This window comes from Sardina pilchardus, chromosome 12 (genome assembly GCF_963854185.1).
Source record: "Sardina pilchardus chromosome 12, fSarPil1.1, whole genome shotgun sequence".
Lineage (NCBI taxonomy): Eukaryota > Metazoa > Chordata > Actinopteri > Clupeiformes > Clupeidae > Sardina > Sardina pilchardus.
This window is the reverse complement of record NC_085005.1, coordinates 7,000,788-7,020,994: the sequence shown is the minus strand read 5'-3', so window position 1 is coordinate 7,020,994 and position 20,207 is coordinate 7,000,788. Positions and strand designations below refer to the sequence as shown.

Sequence of the window (20,207 nt, the reverse complement as noted above, 5' to 3'; positions counted from 1 at the left end):
GCAGCGGAACAGCTTCATGTCTTTTTATTCCCCCCCGATAACATAACAACACATTCTGGGTGAGATTTTAGTTTGTTACAAAACAAACAAACAGAAGTAATGACATAAATTAAAAAATCACCACAGCAACCAAAAGCAGAAAAACAATTCCCTATCTGGTTAAGGGAAAATGGTATTAGTGTTGTTAAAGGATTCCAAAAACAATTTCAAAAACAACCAACCAAAGAACCAAACGCACTCCTCACCCATCCCATCAAATGCATTCGCTTATCCCATTAGAGGGTGTATGAGTGAGAGGGTGGCCACCGGCAAACTGCTGTGGCCATCGTCTCTCCACCAAAATTTGGCTTGTCCAACATGCACCCATTCCCACATCCAGATCATGCAAGTTTATCACACACATCCATCCACACACGCACACAAACACACACACACACACACACTCACACACGGAGAGACAGGCCGATGATCATGCAATCACACACACAGAGTCTGATAGTGAGAGGCAGGCAGCCCAGGATAGTAGCCAGGAGAGAGTCACGAGAGGTTGATTGTTTAGCCGCGGTCATACCAACCTCCAACATTAAATTGCTATGTCTGACATATATATTTTCGCCCTGCACTCTCAACTTGCTCTGTGAAGGTCAAACAAAACAAAATGAAAAAAGAGGGGGGAAAAAAAGACAAGAGACGTTTGCAAAAGTGAAAAAGAAAAATATGCCACTGAAACATGTGCACGTGAAGTAGACTTGGCTGGTGAAATCAGGGACACAAGCACTGCAGAACTGGAGTCAATTAGAGTACAGAATAGATCACAATATCAAATTACTTGTATACCCCCTAAAGAAAACCATCGCTCATTGGCAGGCTGTATTGCTGCAGAGATTGTTTCTATATGCTGATTGGACGATTCACTCAGTCACCTGTGCATTGCATCCCTTGTTTCAGATCAGAAAATAAAAATGATCACAGGAAGAATTAACACCACACACTGAAATTAATGAAATTAACCAAAACAATAAATAATTACAGAAATCAACTCCAACAACAATTTTGAGCAAACTGAATGATTCTACGGCGCCCTCCCCCAAACAGAAAAAAAAATGTAATTCAGGGCGAGCAGAACATTGACAAAGACATAGGAACCCCAAGATCTAAAAGACAATTAAAACAAACAAACAAACAAATAAACAAACAAACAAACAAAAAAGAACTAAACGGAAAAAGCCACTGAACGAAACTAATTAACGAACAAACGCAAACACTCGTTTTAACCTTTCTCAAGATGACCTCCGATTCCTCTGCATCCTCCTGTCGGACAGCGAGGGTTGGGGGGGTCAAGGGGTGTGGGAAGGAAAGGATATGTTAGTGCAAAAGGGTTACGCTCACAGCTCCCGTTCAGAGAGCAAAGACACGCACACACACACACGCTTAAGAGTGCTGAATACTGCACGGTATGATGGGATAGGTGGCGCGTGCGCGGCACTCTCACGGACCTCGGCGGAGTCGAAAGTGGCGGCCGTGGTGGCGGCGGCAGCTCCATCGCTTAGCATCTCGTCTTCATCCTGTGTGGTCGCCGTGACGGAGATGATTGACGTAGCATTTGGAAAGGGGAGGAGTGGGGGGATGGGGGGGGTTGTAAGAAAAGGTGACATGGATGATGTAGGGAGGGGGGAGGTTCCCCCCCATTCCCAAATGCGATTCAACTGTCTCACATCACACACATACACACACACGCACGCACATACAGCAACATACACACTCAGGTGGTGTGATGTCATGAGAGGGTTCCACCTCCGATCTGAGGCTGGCCAATCAGAGCGAAGCATGAGGGGTGGTGGTGAGGAGATGCTCATGCTGCTCTCAGAGCGCCAGGCAGTCCAAGGGTTACTGGTGTGATCTTTCTTTTCTGTGTACATGACCGTTTTCTCTTTTCTTAAGGAAATATTCAAATGGTTTAACGTTGCTATGTTGCGCTATAAAAGACCTGAAAGCTCATGTTTACAAAAGAGTGCTTGGGGGTAGTCTTAAACGGAAAACACTTGAGAATTGTGGCATAATTCGTGATCCATGAAATTTAGGGATTTTGAGTCCGATATTAAGCGCATTTAAAAGGCATTGGCATGATTGCTTGGTTTGTGGCTTATCTGTGCAGTAAAAGAGATTTTCAAACAAGATTTGTGGGGTAAGTCTTTCAAAGCGGCGTCTTGCTAAACAAAGAAAAGCTTGGAGTCCTATTAAGACTGAAAGGTGAGCAAATAGAAGTTTAGACATCAATCTCACAGAAGGGTCGAGCAGGAAACAAAAACGTTTAACAGATTTTGAGAGGGAAAACAGCAACTATTGGCAAGACGAAGTCTAAAATGACCCACTGACGTTTACCATAGCTCTACGGGATTATCGGGATTTTGCAAAAAACAAAATGGAACGTTTTCCCTTCCCCAAGAACAAGCTCAACAGGGCAATGGCTACCAGTTAATAAATACACAGAAAAATCAGGGCAGAGGAGAGGAGAGGGGTGAGGGGGGGTGGGTTGGGTTGGGTTGGGTTGGGTTGTGCAGGACAGCAGACTCTGAAGAAGCAGAGAGAGAGGCAGATGCAGTGGGGGCAGAACTGAAGCGGACAAAGAGGTGACGCTGATAGGAGTGTGTGAGGATCTTTTGCCCCTCGTAAGGGTTAGGAGCAAGGGATAAGGGAGTAGGTTGTGGGTGGGTGGGTGGGTGGGTGAGGGGCTGGTTGGTGGTGTTGGAGCAGCAGCTTGCTCTTAAGCAGCGGGGTCACACAACTCCTCTGGCGTGCCCAGCTTGGTGTAGGGCGCCGTGGTTGGCGAGGGTGAGGGTGAGGGTGAGGTCGGGGTCGGGGGGACGGGCAGGCGGGAGGAGGCGCGCGCCTCCAGGTAACAGAGGGCCAGAGCCAGCGGCAGCGCCAGCAGCAGCGCGAAGCCCAGCGACTGCGAGGCGGAGAGCAGCACGGCGAAGATGACCAGGAAGGAGGGCACCAGGGACGGGGAGGAGAGCGGCAGGTGGCGCTGGAGCCCGGCGGGCAGCACGGCCGCCAGAGACTCCTCGGGCAGGCTGGGGAAGCACAGGTAGCCGTCCTCGTCCAGCAGAGAGGGCAGCCGCAGGCCCTGGCACGCCGCCACCAGCGAGAAGAACCCCGAGCGGCCGGGAGGAGGAGGAGGAGGAGGAGGAGGAGGAGGGGTGGGGGACTGGACGTGCGCCTCCCCGTCCGACAGGGCGCTCTCGAGGGCCTCCTCACAGCACTCGCAGCCCGGGGACGAGGAGGCGGAGGAGGAAGAGGAGGAGGAGGAGGAGGGGGTAGGAGGAAGAGCAGGAGAAGGGGAGGTGTTGGGGAAGGCGGGGTCGTGATCTGAAGAGGTGGTGTAGGCGGAGGTGGGGTGAGGGGGCTCGTCCCCGTCCAGCTGATGTAGCTGCTGCTCCCCGCCCGTCCAGGAGAAGGGACCGTCCTCCGAGATGTCGGACAGGACGTCCAGCTCCGAGATGGTGTCCAGGGCGGGCGGGAGGGAGGAGAGGGTGGAGGAGGAGGGCGAGAAGGGGAACATGAAGATGGACTGTGGAGCGGGACAGGAAGGTGGGTGTATGGAGGGGACGACGACGATGACGATGATGAGGACATCATCAACCCATCCCAAACCCCACCCAGAAATCAAAGCCCAGAGCCATTCCACGACAGGACACGGCGGTCGTGCAGGAGAGAGAACAACGTGAGGGTCAGAAAACAACAGAAACGACACCACCCAACAGAGAAGCGCAAAAGTAAAATATGCATTTTACGTAAGAATGCATGGCAAAACACACAAAGACGACGCCAGAGGGGGGTGGGGGTGGTGGGGTGGAGGAGTGGGGGGTTGAGAAGGAGTGCGTTGGGGAGGAAAAGAAGGGAGAGAGAAACAAACCATTAGTCCGTGAGACAGAAAGCAGGACAGGAGTGCAGTGCAGAAGAGAGAGAGAGAACGAGTGTGTGTGTGTGTGTGTGTGTGGGGGGGGGTTGTGGACAGGGTAAGAGACACAGGAAGGGTCTCACATGGAGGATAAGAGGAGGAAAGAGGGGTTGGGGGCAGGGAGCAGCTTATACAAACATCCTAGCACATAAGCTAGTAAATCACTACACAGCTAATACAAAGAGGCTTAATGAACCGCTGTACCTTTACAGAGATGCTGATGTAAACACAAACAAGAAAAGAAATGAGCCAATGGGAGAACAGAAACAGAGAACAGACCCTGGGCCTGGTCATGCCCAGATAAACACAGACGGCGCAACGTTCCTTCATCTCATCTTTTTTTTGTCTTTCTTTCCTTTTTTTGTCTTTCTAATGTTTTCCATCCATCTTTCTGCTCTACTCTCTATCCCCCCCTCTCCCCTCCCCATCCCCCTCTCTGCGTCTGCCTTCCGGTCCTGGTTGCCATCCCTGCTCCCCCTCAGCGAAGAGCAGGCCCAGACAGTGGGAGCGTGTCCTCTCTGTGACTCCCTTACGCCCCAGAGCTCCACCTTCCTGTCGCTTGGAGGGAAGCAGCTGCTGGCTGGTAGTCCTGTCTCACCCTCACCAGAGCCCACCCACCCTCTATGTGCTCTCACACTCTCCCTGGTCTGGTGTGGTCCGAGGCTTGGCCCCAACCTCCCCGCAAACCGTGACTGCTGTCCTGTCCAGTCCAGTCCAGGCCTTCTCTCGTTGGGTTTGTTAGACGCAGGACTCCAACCCCCGTCGCTCCCAACCCTACTGACCTCTCGTTCTTTCTCTATCTTTCTCCATGTCCCTCGTTCCAGGTTACATAACGGCCCATAACGCTCAGAACTCTCTTTCATGGCTACATTGTCGGGGGCTCTCTGAATGCATTCTTTCATTCGACCGACAGCCAGCAAATGTCAACGATGTCTCTTAAGCAGCCTGCGCGAGCTAAGGGACTATGGGGCGAAACAGAGGGCGATGTCATATCCTGCGCGCTCCTCGGCCAGATCCCCCCCATCCTAATTGGATTCAGCCCTGTGTTCCACACAACAGGGCCAGTTACCAGAGCTCGGAGAATAAACGGAGCTCCATGAATGGCCGGCATTTGTCGGGAGATACAGTACAGACATTTCAGGACTGGAAAATTGAAACAAGCAGATAGGGGCGGGGGGTGACTACTAACAAGAGCAGCAAAACAAGGGGAATGGCTTTCAGTTCACAGGACATCACGAGGCCCGTATTTTACAAAACAAAAACATAAAAAAGAAGAAGATGATAAATTAACCAAATCGTACAACTGGAATGAAATTAAAAGGGTGAGTTGAGTTTTTGAGATACAACCTAAGAAGGCAATTCAAAGCAAAACAACAATAAACAAAAAACAAAACAAACAAACAAAAACAACTGAATAAACAACATCTTGGGGAAAAAAAGGTGATGAATGCTCACTCCTGGGATTTTCCTGTCAGAATGATGAGGACTGAAAACATGGCGTGAGGAGGTACTGTAACATCACAGAAAAGGTTAAGCAGAAAGAGAGGGGGGTAGTGAACGATCCGCTCACCTTGGAGTCGGAGGAGAGCTCCAGGGCGGGGTCTCGGCCGTTCTCCTTCTCGCCAAGAGGGCCCGAGCCATCACTGGTCACACTGATCACTGGAGCTGGAGAGGGGGAGAGAGAGGGAGAGAGGGAGAGAAAGAGAGAGAGAGAAAGGGAGAGAAAAGTGGCGTTAATGATAGAAGTTGGTATCCTTTCTCTCCAACTCTTTTGGACTTACACAATATAGAGAAAGGCCATGATGGGGAGAGGACATGCAGGGCCACATAACACTGGGGTTCTGAAGACCAGAACGCCATACTGGCCACCAGAGGGGGGAAGATCACCAGCACTCGTGTGCAAACACACACACACACACACACACACACACACACACACGTCATTCATATCACCAATTCATTCATTCATTCATATCAGCCATACATGTTATCCTCTGCTCTATCTGAAGTTCAGTTTGCAGTCATAGCCACACACACACACACACACACACACACACACACACACAGGCCCTCTGCAAAAAGCCTGCTATTTGTAAAATGACTGTGCTTGCTGTGCGAGTGTGGTGTGCCGATTTAGGACGCGTCTGATTGGCTGTTGGGGGGGGTCGGTGGTGTGAGAACATGAGGCTGGAGAGTGCGGCCCGCCACAGCTTTGGGCTCCCAGGGTGTAATGTGACTGCACTCTACCACCCACTGCGCCACTCTACACACTCCCTCCTATGGGAATGAGTGGGAGTGTGTGTGTGTGTGTGTGTGTGTGTGAATGTGGCAGAAGAGGAGTCCATGAATCCATATCCACACACACACACACACTGTGCAAAGACTGGTTCAGAGCCATCAGGAATCCCAGGCTAAATCAGAGCCACAGAAGCCTATAAATACCCGCGGAGGCGGCGGATGCTGCTCAGTTAGCAGGTTTTCCTGTGATGACTGGGCGCTTCTGTTAAAGCTCTTCTCATGTTCCAACGGGATTCTCCTTTGCCACTCTTCACCACCAGTGGCCCACTCTCTAGGGCTTCAGACCCGTTTCCCATCACCCATCTTCCACATCAAACGTCATCCATAGATGCCTACGGTGAACGAGACCTCAGACCTGCATCAGCAGGACTGAACTCAACCCGACGCAACACTCAAGAGTTATTGCTCATTGGCCATTCTGCCTCGAGGCTAATTTAAAGCGCAGCCTGGACAGACATAAAGTAAACCGCGGCATGTAACAGCTCGTTGCAAATGAATGGATGGCTGACCTATTGATTGGCGGTTCGTTCTAATGGATGGGGGTCCTGACCCACGCAACTTGCCGCGGCCGTAACTCACATCTGCTCTTGGAACAGCGCCAACGCCGTGAGCACTGGCGCATCTGTCGCTGTGAGCAACTTGGTCAAAACAGTCGTCCTGGGCTCTGTGCCATAAATATGTAGTCTGGTGTTACAAGGATATATACGACTATACAGGAGGCCAGAGGTAGGTGTGCTCCACTCCACATGAAAGATAAGGTGTTGGGTGCGTAAAAAAAGGAAACACTAGACACTGAAGACGGCATAGGCCCAAATGTGTCCGTCTTGCGACATGTTTTCAACTGAATTAAATGAGTTCTAGCTTGAGAGTGCGTTACTTTTTTCTTTCACCCAAGGATGTACAGTACAGTAACTGTGAAATAGCTCTTCAAAGAGCAACAAGCACTGATGGAGTGGCTGAGTGGTTGTACTACACCAGGCAGGATAACAGGGAGGTGGTCACTGGTGGATGAGACGTGAGAGAACGTTCTAGAACTAGTAAACTGGCTCTGCATTGCAGTCCAAGCTGCTACGAGGATGCTAAAGTTACAGGAAGCTGGGGGGGGGGGGGGGGGGGTGGTCACATTACATCACATTCCACTATTATGTCATTTCCAGTGGGGAATCATCTGAAAAAACATGGCAACGAAACACTGATCAATTTCAGTGGTGGGAAGAAAAGTGTTTCCAAAAGGAAATGTCTTCATGGGGCTCTGTACAGGGGCAACAAATCACTCAGAGTTCATAGTGATGGGGGCAGGGGGGGTAAGAGGTGTGTGTCTGTCTTCTGGTTCTCATGCCCCCGCACATACACATACACACACGCACACGCTCGTTCACCCCCACAAACATTTCCTTGGTTCGGGAGGAGACCCCCAACCAGACCCATCCCCTGGGCGTCCAGCGCGAGAGGAAACAGATGCGGCGGTCACTTCCTGTGCGGAGCCGCTACGACAGGAAGCAGGGATGGGATGTGGAGCCCACAGCACGACGCTGACACTGTACAGGCCACCACCAAAATGGAGGAGACACGATAGGAGAGAGGGAGAGAGACGCAGCGCAGCTTCCACTCAAGGTTCCTTAAAGGGGTGGGGGGAAACCAAAGCCCACGACGGCTTCAAATGATTTCCGCAAGTCAAGCAGATGTGTCCTTTCAAATTACAAGCGCAAAACCAGATTTGGCTTGGTTTACTGTGTGTAATACAGCGGAACACGAGATAAATAAAGAATAAAGAATAAAAAAAATAAATAAATGTAGTCCTGCTGACCCACATTTGTAGTGGTCTGTATTAACCTCTGTGCCTAAGCCAGCCTGAGCTCGACCACCCTCTACAGCTTACTAGATGGAGGAAAATAGCGATCTGATAACACGTTGATCCTTATCATACTTATGCCAGTGCTTAAAACAGCAAATCTTCCATCTCGCATCAACTGATCTCATGTTCCAAGGTTCCAAGGTGTCTGTGAATGTTCCGTTTTAGCGTTCTAAACTTCTTTCTGCAGCATCTCATATTCTTGGAAAAATATCTAAGACTCCCAAATAATACAATTTACAGAAACACTGCTATGTGGATGCTCCAAGCTTAACAGCATGGTGTACTCTTGACACACACACACACACACACACACACACACACACACACACACACACACTTGGGCTCAGCGATTAATAGGGACAGCAAGATAGGCCCCTTATGAGAGGGTTGGTGAGTGCTGCAGTTGAGTGCTACAGTTTGAGGCTATAAATTAAACGCTGGGAAAAGCTCCTCACAACACGCCAGACAAGCCGATTCATGTCGGGGGACGAGGGACGACGGAGTGAAAGATTCTCCCACCTCTCCGCCACCCCCTTCTTCTTGGATAAGGCCGTTTGTCGCTCCGTCTCTGATCTGATCTTTTGGGCTCCACTGTGTGCTTGTTCTTTTCTCTCCTTCACCTCCCTTGCTTTCTCTCCATCTCACCCCCTTTTCCGTTTTGTTTTCTTTCTCTCCCTCTCTCTCCCTCTCTCCCTCTCTCCCTCTCTCCCTCTCTCTTTATCTCTAGATAATGCGGCTCAAAGCTCACTTCTCTTTCTTCTCTAGTGTTGTTGGTTGTTTTTGTGTTCATCCCCCCGGGAGCTCAGCTCTGTGCGTGTCTCTTTGATCCGGGCGAGAGGAGAGAGGTGGCTGATGTGGAGGCTGTGTGGAACCCCCGCCACGTGTCGTCTGTGGGTTCGGACCGAACGTGCCCATGATGACCCCACACCGCAGAGGGGCAGAGCCAAGGGGATCAGGGATCAGAAACAAGGGGCAAACTGGGGGCAGATCTGGACAAATCTCTCGCACACACACACACACACGCGCACACACACGCGCACACTCTTTCTCCAGCAATCTTGACATAAATCCTTTCTGGAACTGCACTCCAACTCTCTACTCAAAATCACCCACACCCAAAACAATCTCACAGATCAAGCTTCAAAAAAACAACAAAAGAAGGCTGAGCCCTTTGGCTACGAAAGAAGCTTTACATTCAGGAAGTATGTATAAACAATTGTACTCATGTACTCAACAAGTACAATCTCTCTGACAGTAAGCCAAGTCTGATCCTGACACACACACACACACACACACACACACACACACACACACACACACACACTCCCTCCAGCTTTCTTACCTCCGTCCAGGCTCCGGGAGATGCGCTTGCTGGAGGTGCGCTGGAAGTAGGGTGCGGGCCGGTCGATGAGCGAGCTGGCCTGCCTCGTCTGGGCCTGGGTGCGGCCGCTGTAGCGGAACTTGGAGCCCAGCGTGAGGAACTTGGCCTTGGTGGGCTGCTCAGGGGTCATCAACCTGGATGGGCAGGAACAAGCGCAGCAGTCAGACCCAGCTCCAACACACACACACACACACACACACACACACACACACACACACACACACAGCTCCACATGGAGGCAGATTAAGAGAGGGACACACATCCCTCCGCTGGTTTAGATAATGGGGCTCAAGGGTTCAAAGCCAGGGCAGACAAGGGAACCGCTAAACTTTTTAACTTCACCCTGGGAAGGTGGAGGGACAGCTTTATGTTACCACACAAGTGAGCGCTGTGAATGGATCAATTTAAAAAAGGCTCTGTAAAGGCAGGGGGAGGACTTGGGGGAACTAGGTTTTGGCATCGGGTGCTTCCAAAGAAAACCTGTGGGTAGAAAAAGTAAGGAGGGAATGCAATCTGGCTTCTATTCACATCTCAGCGAAGGCAGGGGAAATTCTTCAGTTCTAAGTGTCTCTACAGGAGAAACAACAGCTCTCCAGTCAGACAACAGAGTACGGCCAACGGAAAAACAAGGGGTTTACGGTGAGAGCGTGTGTGTGTTTGTGCACATGTGTATAAAATCAAGTACATAACATGGCATGATCACTGGTCAGTCAGCCAGACAAAGTCCAGGACTAGCACGTCCAGCTGACAGAAGTGTTCCTCCTTCTAGAACATTTCTGCCTGTTTCTCATTCTGCTTCGTCGGCGGACCGGTGAGTCACTCGAGTGAGTGTTCTCGGTTTTCCTCCCCGTTCCCGTTCCCTGACCTACACCACTACTCCCTGCGACAGCTGTGTTTGGGCCCCGATATCATCAGGAGACAAAAGAAGGGGGGCAGAAGGGGGGCGGAGGGGGGGACTGGGGCTGGGGTGGTGGGGAGGTCCCTGCCCCTATCTTTAATCTCCCATAGTGCAGGCCTCCGCCATCAACAGCCCAGCGGGGCGTAGAGGCTGCTCGCGCACGCACGCATGCACACACTCACACACACACTGTACCCACACACACACGCAACGACATCTGGACTCCCCTCTGTGGTGTGCATCATATTTCTACAGTATCAGATTCCAACACAAAGGGAGGCCCATTTCTGAGCAGGCGTGCGGCTGCTTGGGCTTTGTTTTGTGTGTGTGCATGCATATGCATAGATATGTACAGGCCCATGTGTAGGTATGCAGAGACATAAATACCTGTGGACATGAATGTGTGAGACACATATGGGCGAGCCGGAGCCTGCTTATATATCTATGCAGGCACAGACCTGAGGGCATGGCCTTGATTAAGACCGTGTCCAGTCCTGGTTGTGGTGCGTGTGTGTGTGTGTGTGTGTGTGTGTGTCTACATCTGTGAATCCCATCACTGTAACCCGCATGCACTTGACTAGACAGGAAGTGACATCAACCGCCCCCCTGCTCTCACAATGCCAGCACTGACATCGGAGATCGGGCACGCGGGCATCATCAAACCTGACTGATTACAAAGCCATCGGTCACCACGGAGATGGAGAAGAGGAGAGGGGGGAGAAAGGAGGGGGGGGGGGGTCAGCTACTCTCACTCAACCATGACTGTTCAAGGGGAGAGTCATTCAGAGTTTCCACAGCTCAGTGTGTGTGTGTGTGTGTGTGTGTGTGTGTGTGTGTGTGTGTGTGTGTGTGTGTGGCCGACTCCGAGTGTGAGTGAGATACAGTGAGCTAGAGACAAACAGCGAGCCCAAAAAAGGACAGAGGAGGGCACTTCAGAGAGAAGGAGGAGAAGCAGCAAATGAGGCCTGGTGACAGTTATGAAGAAAGAAAACAAGGCCGAGGAGGTGAACTGACACAGTGAGCGAAGAGAGAGAGAGAGAGAGAGAGAGAGAGAGAGAGAGAGAGAGAGAGAGAGAGAGAGAGAGAGAGAAGAGGGAAAAAAGAGAGAAAGAATGTGGTAGACAGAGCTGGAGACACAAGCAAAGGAAAAACAAAGGAAAACAAAAGGAGAAAGAAACAGCAAATGAAGACAGAAAGGGGAAAATGTGGGAGGAATCGTGCAAAGCGCTAACTCTCAGCCGTCAGGTCGAAGGAGCGCTTTCTCTCCCCCCCTCTCTCGCTAGTGTTCGCCGGGGTTGCAGCACCCCTCTTGGCCCGCGTGCCAAGAACAACACGCGGCCCGTGATTAAAACGGCCGCGCTCATCTCCACCTCGCCGACCGCAAATCTGGTTCCCATTTGGGCCGCGGACGGCTCCAACTCCTAGCGCTGACGGAGCTGACAGGTTTCGGGTTTGGCCAGCGCCGCCAGGTGCTCTTCATTAGCCGAGCCAGCAGCCAATTTGGGGGAGCGATGGGGACACGCCAGCAAACGAGAGAGAGAGAGAGAGAGAGAAAGAAAAGAGAGATAGAGAGAAGAGAGAGACAGAGAGAGAGAGAAAGAGAAAAGAGACATAGAGAAGAGAGAGAAAAGAGAAGAGAGAGAGTGCGCAAGAAAGGGTGTTCCACAGTCATCTCATGACATCAGGAAATATCCCCTCGATGGAGAGCCAAAGAGCAGGAGGGAGGAGAAGCCAGCGTTTAGAGAGGACACAGAGTAGGAGAGACCTAAATAACACAAAGCAAAGAAAGAAAGAAAGAAAGAAAGAAAGAAAGAAGGAGAGAGGGGTAAAGAAAGAAAGAAAGAAAGAAAGAAAGAAAGAAAGGAGAGAGGGGTAAAAGAGTGAAAGAACAAAATGAACGAAAATAAAGAGAGTGGAATGGAGATGAGGAGTGCCGAGGTACGTCGGACAAGGAAGGAGAGAAAAGCCAGACATACTGTAGGGGCTGTGACAGACAGAGCAATAAAGAGAGAGAGGGAGAGAGAGAGAGGGAGAGAGAGAGAGAGAGAGAGGAAGAGAGAGAGAAGGAGGGAGAGGGCGAGAGACAGAGAGAGAGAGAGAGAGAGAGAGAGCGCGAGAGATGGAAAGAGACTTAATCAAGTGAGCAGGGCGGAGGGGGGCAGGCTCCAGGAGAAGAGGAGAGGGATCCATCCTCCACCCCGTCCCTCCGCGGACTCCCCTTTCCTGTAGGATATTAAATGTTTGCTCATTCCTAAGGGCCATGGCAGGGAGACGCTAACTCGTTTCCTCTCCTCCGCCACGCCACATAACGTCTGTCGCTGACCAGTTACGGCGCGGACAGGCACATCCTGACCGACTCGACGGGGCCGGGGCCTTTCTTTAGCTGTTCATGAAGCTGCCCGGCTAAATAAAGGCACAACAGGGGTGCTCTGATCGACCCGACACGCGGCCCGCTTCTGGTGGGGGCCGGAAAGATCCGGAGCATGGCGACTCCCCAGAGACCACAGCCAATTACACACTTCAGTAAATCAAAGGCAAGAGCCAGAAAAGGGGAAAAACAGAAACCTGGAGAAGCTAAAGAAGAGGGAAGGTTTCCTCTAGAGTGGCTACAATATAGACCTCTCCCGCCATCTTGCTCAATTTCTACTACTCTCTTACACACACACACACACACACACACGCACGCACGCACGCACGCACGCACGCACGCACGCACGCGCACACACACACACACGCGCGCACACACACACACACACAATGACGGCTGAGGAGAGCTCAAGAACTCTGAGTGATGGGTGTAATCTAACCATGTATGTGATCGCTGTATGTACTTCTTACGCCTATATCTTATTGTACAGTGCCCTTAGTGACCTTGAAAGGCACTTTTCTAAACGAAATATTTATTATTATCATTATTATTATTAAAAGCAGGAGTTAACAATGACAGGACTTAATGCATGCCCATATTTGGGGTGCGAGACTCGGTACCTGAAAAAGGTGTGGTTCTCCACGCAGACCTTCCACAGCTTCTTGGCGGCACGGTGGTTGGGCAGCTTGAAGCCAACGGTGCTCTCAAACTGCTCCGTCTGAAAAAGAGCAGCGAGAGATGATGAGGATGAAGGCGATGGTAGATATGTTAAGACATGGAAAGACCGAAGCAGAGACAGACGAAGGAATGAAACAATGGCAAAGAAAGAAAGAGAGAAAGAAAAAAACCCCAACAAAATAAAGATGAAAACTATGTAGCGTGTCAAAACAGAGTAACCAAAACCAAATCTGAAAACAAACACTAAAAGTGAAAAGAATGATAAAAAAGGAGAATAAAAGAGAAGACTCAAAGTAAGATAAAAAAAAGGGACAAAAATCAACAAAAAGCCCCAATGACCATGACACAGCGGCTAAGCTAGGAACCATATGCTGGAAGAATGAGCTGGCAGCCCCGTGCAAGAGTGCCTGTGTATGTCTGTGGGCCTTTTAGGGCCCTGCAAGGTCCAGGGCGGGGGCCACAGGAGGATTCGTAGCTTTTCCATCTGTGTGCAGGACGAGCTGGCCGCCCTCGGGGGATCTGGCGCCGTGCCACTGACCGACCGTACGAACCGACCCGCTCAAACCCGCTAACCGCCCGGGCCCCAACACACGCCGCATGGAACGAATTAGCCCAGTAATAGTCCTCATAATTGACAGCTATAAAAGCTTTGAAATGAGGTTGTTTTATGTGCATTCCCCCTTTCTCTCTCTTTCTTTCTCTGTCTTTGTGTGTGTGTGTGTGGGTGTGTGTAAATATATTTGTGCAAATGTAAATCGGCCCAAGGCTGACTCTAGTACACTGCAACAAATGGCAACATTTTTGTTTTAATTTGTACATGGTCCCTCACAAATAAAATAAAAAGAACAATACAAACAAAGAAGACCGCTTGAGCGTGTCAGTTTCAGAGAGTGTGTGTGTGTGTGTGTGTGTGTTTACCTCTCCCGGCCGGATTTTGATGTAGAAGTTGCTGCGCTTGTAGGAGATCTTGAGGATCTTTGGCCAGGCGAAGCGGTTTATCCGCAGTCGGTCTTTGTAGATGAGCAGGCCGTTGGCACACACCCCCAACATGATGTCCACCCCCTCGGAGTCCTGTGGCGTCGGGGAGGGTGGGGAGCGAGGGAGGGAGAGAAGAAGCGAGAGAAGGCCAGAGGGAGGGAGAGAGAGGGGGAAAGGGGTAGAAAGTCAGGAAGAAGGGATACAGAACCAAGTTAGTCAGATAGTGAATAAGTAAGTATTTTAAATGTGCATAGCACATCTTATTCCAAAGTGCTTCACAGTTGACACCTCCAGACACCAAACCAAAACAAAAAAGAGACAGACAGATGAACATAAAGACAAGATACAAGTGGCATCAAAGCCCATTTGTTACACAGGCTCAATGATAGTAAACAGCCGATTCTTCAGTTACGATCTGTTCCACTCCTTCATTTGCAGTTTGAGGATTAGCATTGATTAGCATCTGATACAGCCATCCTTTCCATTTAACCCAATTACCCAGCGCTAACAGGGTTATTCGAGATCTATGGCCCACTACTGCTGATGATGCCTTTCTTGCAAGGGCCGCTCTGTGTTGTTGACTGCCCCTATCGATTTGTGTGCTTAACTGTAAAGGACGGTGGAAACCAAACAGGCCAGATCAATAGCGTGCTGATGGATATGACAGCTAAGAGGAGACTATTAGGCGCTGGCGTGGTGTCGGATGGGGTGGTGGGGTGGGGTGGCCAGAGGGCTGATGTCATTCCGAGGGGGGCCAGAAGGGGAGCGCCCAACCGACCCCCGATCCGCCCGTTCATCCCCTCCCCAGAGGGCTAGTCTCTGGGGCTGATCTGAGGCCTGTTCAGCAGTCTGTGGTTCTCTGGGTGCCTTGTTAGCCTTTAGCATTTACGTGCCGCTAGACTGGCTGGCTGGCTGCAGCAGCTCTGCCCTCGGCTCAACTCGCGCTCGGCCAGGCGTTAGCGTCTAGGGCTAATTACACCATGCTGCGCGGGGCTCCAAAAATAGCCAGTCAAGAAGACTATCAGGGTCAGATCGTGGTGCACGGGCTCATGGGGCAGCAAGAGGACCAAACAGGACCGGACAGGCCAGGCCAGGGTGGCTACCCATGGGGGCTGCAGGCTGTGCTGCTGGGCCTGGGTGTCTCTGGTATGGTGGGACTATTACAAAAAAAGAGTCTCTGATGGGCAATTTTCCAAAAATGTCAGAGCAGATTTTCCAGAGGTTTTCCAGAGACGCATCGAGAGGGGCAGCAAAAACAAAACCCCACCGAGTTCTAGAATGTGCCTGAAAACAGATTTGAGATTCAGCTAGAAGAGGAGAGGGAGGGAGGGAGAGAGAGAAAAGAGAGAAAAATCATCAAAAAAGAAAGCGGAGAGAGAAAGAGAGAAAGATAGAGAACATTCTCTGCATGATTTCCCATGCCAGCCATTCTTCCAGCGTGTCCCGCAGAAGTCTGCGCAGCCCTGGATGTTTACACAGCTGATGGAGGCGGCCATGTTGCGCTGCACCGCCCCCCTTCCTCCTTAGACACAATCGTGCTCTTTTTGTTTTTCCTCCGTGACCCCCACCTCCATCTCACCCCTTCCCAGACTCCTCCACTCTCCCCGACAGCGAGTCACATGAAACGGGAGCCTCCTGCGGATCCCCCCCCCCCCACCCCACCACCACTCCGCGGCCCCCAGACCCCCAGCAGACCCTCCGCTCCTCTGATCAGCACCCAGCGGGGGCCGCACCAGCAGCACCACAGAGACCTCAGAACAGAGCTGGACTCAACATGGGCGCTCAGAGCTCCATTGGCATGCTATGCATCCCTGCTATGCATGCTATGCATTAGCTTCTGTGTGTGTGTGCGTGTGTGTGTGTGTGTGTGTGTGTCATTTCCGGCTCTGCGGTGCTGCATGGACCAGAATGGGTCGCAACAGCAGCGTCAGCTATGGTGCTGTGTCCACCAAACGCGTTTTTTACAGCCAGAGTGCCCTCAACCTCCCTCTCTCGGCGCTTCGATAAGTGTTTATTGTTGCTAAGTTACCAAATCCAGAGACGGTTTATAACGAGAAGTGCCATTGACGAGCCCGGCACTGTTCTAAAAGTTGAACAGATTTCAACTTTGAGCGCTCCGAGTGCTGCGACAAAAAACGGTCGGCACCGACAGTTTTTTTCCGCCGAGACTTTACATTGAAAATTGTCGCCGTCAGCGCAAAAAACGCGTTTGGTGGACACAGCACCTATAGCTCCATTAAGTCAATGCTTCAGATGATCAGTGGTTGTTTCAACACAGATGCCCTCTATCCAGATATCCTCTGGAAATGACACGCTGCAAAACTGACAGCGGATTTTGGCCGGAGGCTAAAAAAGGTTTTCTTGTTGGAGCATGTCAAAAAGGCAGTGAAGGGAAAAGTGAAAGTTTTCTCTGAAAACAGGGCTGTCGCTGGAGGAGGGAATGTTCACCACCCTGAACTTTGGCACTCGGCTTCCGATCATTAGCCTGAAGAAATTCTCTGTCTAGGGCTGCGCACAACTAGCAGAGTAACTCCAGCTCCAATAGAACTACAACAACAACAACTACAACCACCACAACGTGTTTATCAAGAACAGGATATTCTTCAGGAGACTTCACTCTTGCTAGAACCTGTAGCTGTATCCATCCAGACTGAACTGAAATAATCTGTTACATAGAGGAAGTGTTACATGGCATTTGTGGTTATGGGAAATGGTGGAATGGTGTGTGTGTGTGTGTGTGGTCACTGGATGTTTGGCCACTATACCTTAGCATGGTGCAGATCCACGCCGAACATGGACAGCTTCTTGGCGTTTTCGAGGAACTGACTGTCTGCTTGGGCTGGAGTCATCCCTCTGAGGAGAGAAAGAGAGAGAAGGAGAGAGAGGGAGGCAGGGAGAGAGAGAGGGGTATAGAGGGAGAGAGAGAGAGAGAGAATGTTTAAAAAGAGCATAATAAAAAAGCCACCACACTAGAATATCAGGGGAAACCAAAAGAGCAAGAGAGCCAGGGAGCGAGGTTAGCCCCAGCAGCAGACATCAGAAATCAACAGATTTAAACAACAGCAGAGATGATGCCGGATGAGGCACAGGAGTGCGGGTGGATAAAAAAAAAGCCCAAAGCCCAAAGCAATGGGATTAGCACCTCGGAGGGGAAAAGGCCTCCAGATTTACGGGGATAACCCCCACAGCTGTGAACACGGAGCGGCCCTACCGGGCCCGCACAGCACACCGGGCAGCTTAGGCCCTCGGAGAACAGGAGACTCCTCCCCTAGGGAGACCTGCAGACAAACCCCTGCCGAGGCTACCTCAGTGACCCCTCTGAGCGTCGGGTACTTAGATCTCCTGTCCCATCTGCACTGCCTTTTAATGCTGGACCTGGCAGCCATCTCTCTGCCTGCCGACTGCTGACTGTTAGAGGTCGCGCACACATTTGGATAAACACTACTCAAAAAAGGTAGGGCTAACTGGCTTGAAAATATTTTGGAAATGTACGGAAAATGTAAAAAGTTCAAGCTACAGTGTTATTACAGTAGATCATGAAAGTAGGGCATAGTATAAGCATGCAATAGTGCTTTGTGCTTCTCAAACAATTAATTGAAACAAAGGCCAACAAATTTCACCTGAAAGCCAAATATCGCTGACTTTCTGTGGCTGGTGTATGTACTATTACATACTTATCTTCATACTTATCTTGTTCTGTTCACTCAGGTCAACCTGAACCAGTCTGTACTCTGCCACTGCCCACCTCCATCCACTGCATGAAGCCCAGATAAATCCCACCCTGTTGCTGCTAAGTAGAGCCAGTGCACTCCCACACTGCCTACTGTGTGTGATGCTGTACTATGAATCACCAGAGCTCTTCTCTGGGAATGATGAAATGATATCAAGCCTTTGAGTGCAGGATCCAATCACTGCTGTCCCCCTGACCCCATATACACCATTAATCCTCTCCTCAGAACCCCTCTGAACCAATCCCCGAAGGCCACTAGAACCTCCCTTCCCCTCAGAACCAACCCCTGAAGGCCCGCAGAACCTCCCATCCTCTCAGAACCAATCCCTGAGGGCTCCTGGAACCTCCTGTCCCCTTAGAACATTTCTCTGCAGGCCCTCAGAACCTCACCTTTCCTCAGAACCAATCCCTGCACGCCTCCCCAACACCTCCATCCCTTCTTAACCAATCCCCGTGGGCCCCCCTGCTGACCTGTGGGACTTGTGCAGCTCCACCACCTTCTCCTCCATCTCGCGGGTCTGGTTGGGGGCGAACTGGAAGTCGCTGGTGTAGTCGGTGCGGTGCTCGTCGGGGTCGTGGTCGCCCAGCTCGGCCTGCAGCGTGTAGGAGCCCAGCAGCGCGTGCGTCACGAACGAGCACGGCAGACGGCCCGACGCGATGTCCTGCCGCAGCTGCAGACACAGCAGGTACCTGGGCAGGACACAGGAGACCACCACGATGAGGAAGAGGAGGGACAGGAGGAAGAATGAGAGACATCCTCCAGCTTTATGCTTTAACATTTTTTATTTTTCATATTCTTATTACCCCATGTATGTTTTTGCCATTTAAACATACTTTACGCTTGAATGTCCTACTGAACATCCTGGTACAAGCACGTACAAATACATATGTATACCGTTTTTGTAAACAAGTTTAATTTCATCTTATTTATTTAACACTACATGGACCACAAGTTTGTCTTGTGCATGTAATCTAAAGAGCAACCCAAAAGGAGTTCAATTTGATTTTTACGGAAAGAACGACAAATGGTGGTTTAATGAGAGTTAAGAGGGAAGAGGAAGGTGGAAAAACAGAGTGAAGAGAGAAGAGAGAGGAGGACAGTATGAGAGAAGGGTGAAGAGAGGAGCAGAGAGAAAGAGAAAAAATAATGAATATCAGAGAGCAGATAGAAAGCCATCAAGGGCAGACGGGACAGAAGGAGGACACTGTCTGTTAGTTTGTGAGAGAGATAGAGACGGAAAAAATGGAGGGAAAACAAAAGGAAGTAATAGAGTTAGGAAACGGAAGCACAGGGAGGAGAGAGGCAAATGAGATGGAGGGAAAAAGAGGAGGATGGGAGAAGGAAAAGGAAAAAAAGGCTGGATAAGCCTTGAAATACACCTCCAAGGTCACTCACTTCAAATGCGGTTAACGTGACAGGGGTGTGAAATGTCTGTGAGTGCACAGATGTGTTAGGCTGCCAAAATCAAAGAGATTTTAAAACTGGGCCACTGAAGCGTCTGATAAGGGTGTGTGTGTGTGTGTGTGTGTGTGTGTGTGTGTGTGTGTGTGTGTGTGTGTGCATGTATGTGCTCCTGTGTGACAAGTGTGACCTTCCATATCAAATTGCCAGGAGAGAGAGGGTGTGTGTGTGTGTGTGTGCTACACTGAATGGCATGTGGCACTCTGCAGTGGGGTGAGCGATTTGCCGTTAATGGATCAAAGGGCTCTGCAGTCCGCATGACTCTGAGCCAAACCTGGGGACGCGTGTCCTGCTTTCTCCCCAGCTTGGGTTCCTGTTATTGGGCACTGCCACACGAGGTCGGCAGGGCGAACCGCCACAACCATCGCCAGCCCTTTGGCCCACATCCGCCTCCCATAGATCCACATAAACCTACACTTTTAGATGCACCACAACAATAGATGCATTTCAATGATCCACGTTATCTTTACACTGTAGTGGTGTGCATTTAAACTATTAGCCCCATTGATTAGCCACTCAGAGAGCAGGGCCCTCTAGCAAAGCAATTTCTTGTTGTTTTTTGGGGGGGTTTTTTCTTCTTCAAATAGGAAACATTATC

General features: G+C 50.6%; 1 protein-coding gene across 7 annotated transcripts in view; it reads right to left on the bottom strand.

The window, feature by feature from the left end:
• The window catches only part of epb41l2 (erythrocyte membrane protein band 4.1 like 2), a 67,131-nt gene that overhangs the window by 17,469 nt on the left and 29,455 nt on the right, over window positions 1-20,207 (bottom strand). For 4 of the 7 annotated variants that reach the window (XM_062551279.1, XM_062551273.1, XM_062551274.1 and 1 more), the window contains exons 7-15: window positions 18,619-18,837; window positions 17,183-17,270; window positions 14,358-14,510; window positions 13,382-13,479; window positions 9,457-9,629; window positions 5,532-5,626; window positions 1,497-1,565; window positions 1,276-1,311; window positions 576-635 (exon numbers count right to left, since the gene is read on the bottom strand). In XM_062551279.1, the coding sequence (XP_062407263.1) occupies window positions 576-635; window positions 1,276-1,311; window positions 1,497-1,565; window positions 5,532-5,626; window positions 9,457-9,629; window positions 13,382-13,479; window positions 14,358-14,510; window positions 17,183-17,270; window positions 18,619-18,837 (991 nt within the window). The remainder of the gene's footprint in view (window positions 1-575; window positions 636-1,275; window positions 1,312-1,496; window positions 1,566-5,531; window positions 5,627-9,456; window positions 9,630-13,381; window positions 13,480-14,357; window positions 14,511-17,182; window positions 17,271-18,618; window positions 18,838-20,207) is intronic. The other 3 variants (XM_062551277.1, XM_062551278.1, XM_062551276.1) reach the window with 2 other exon arrangements.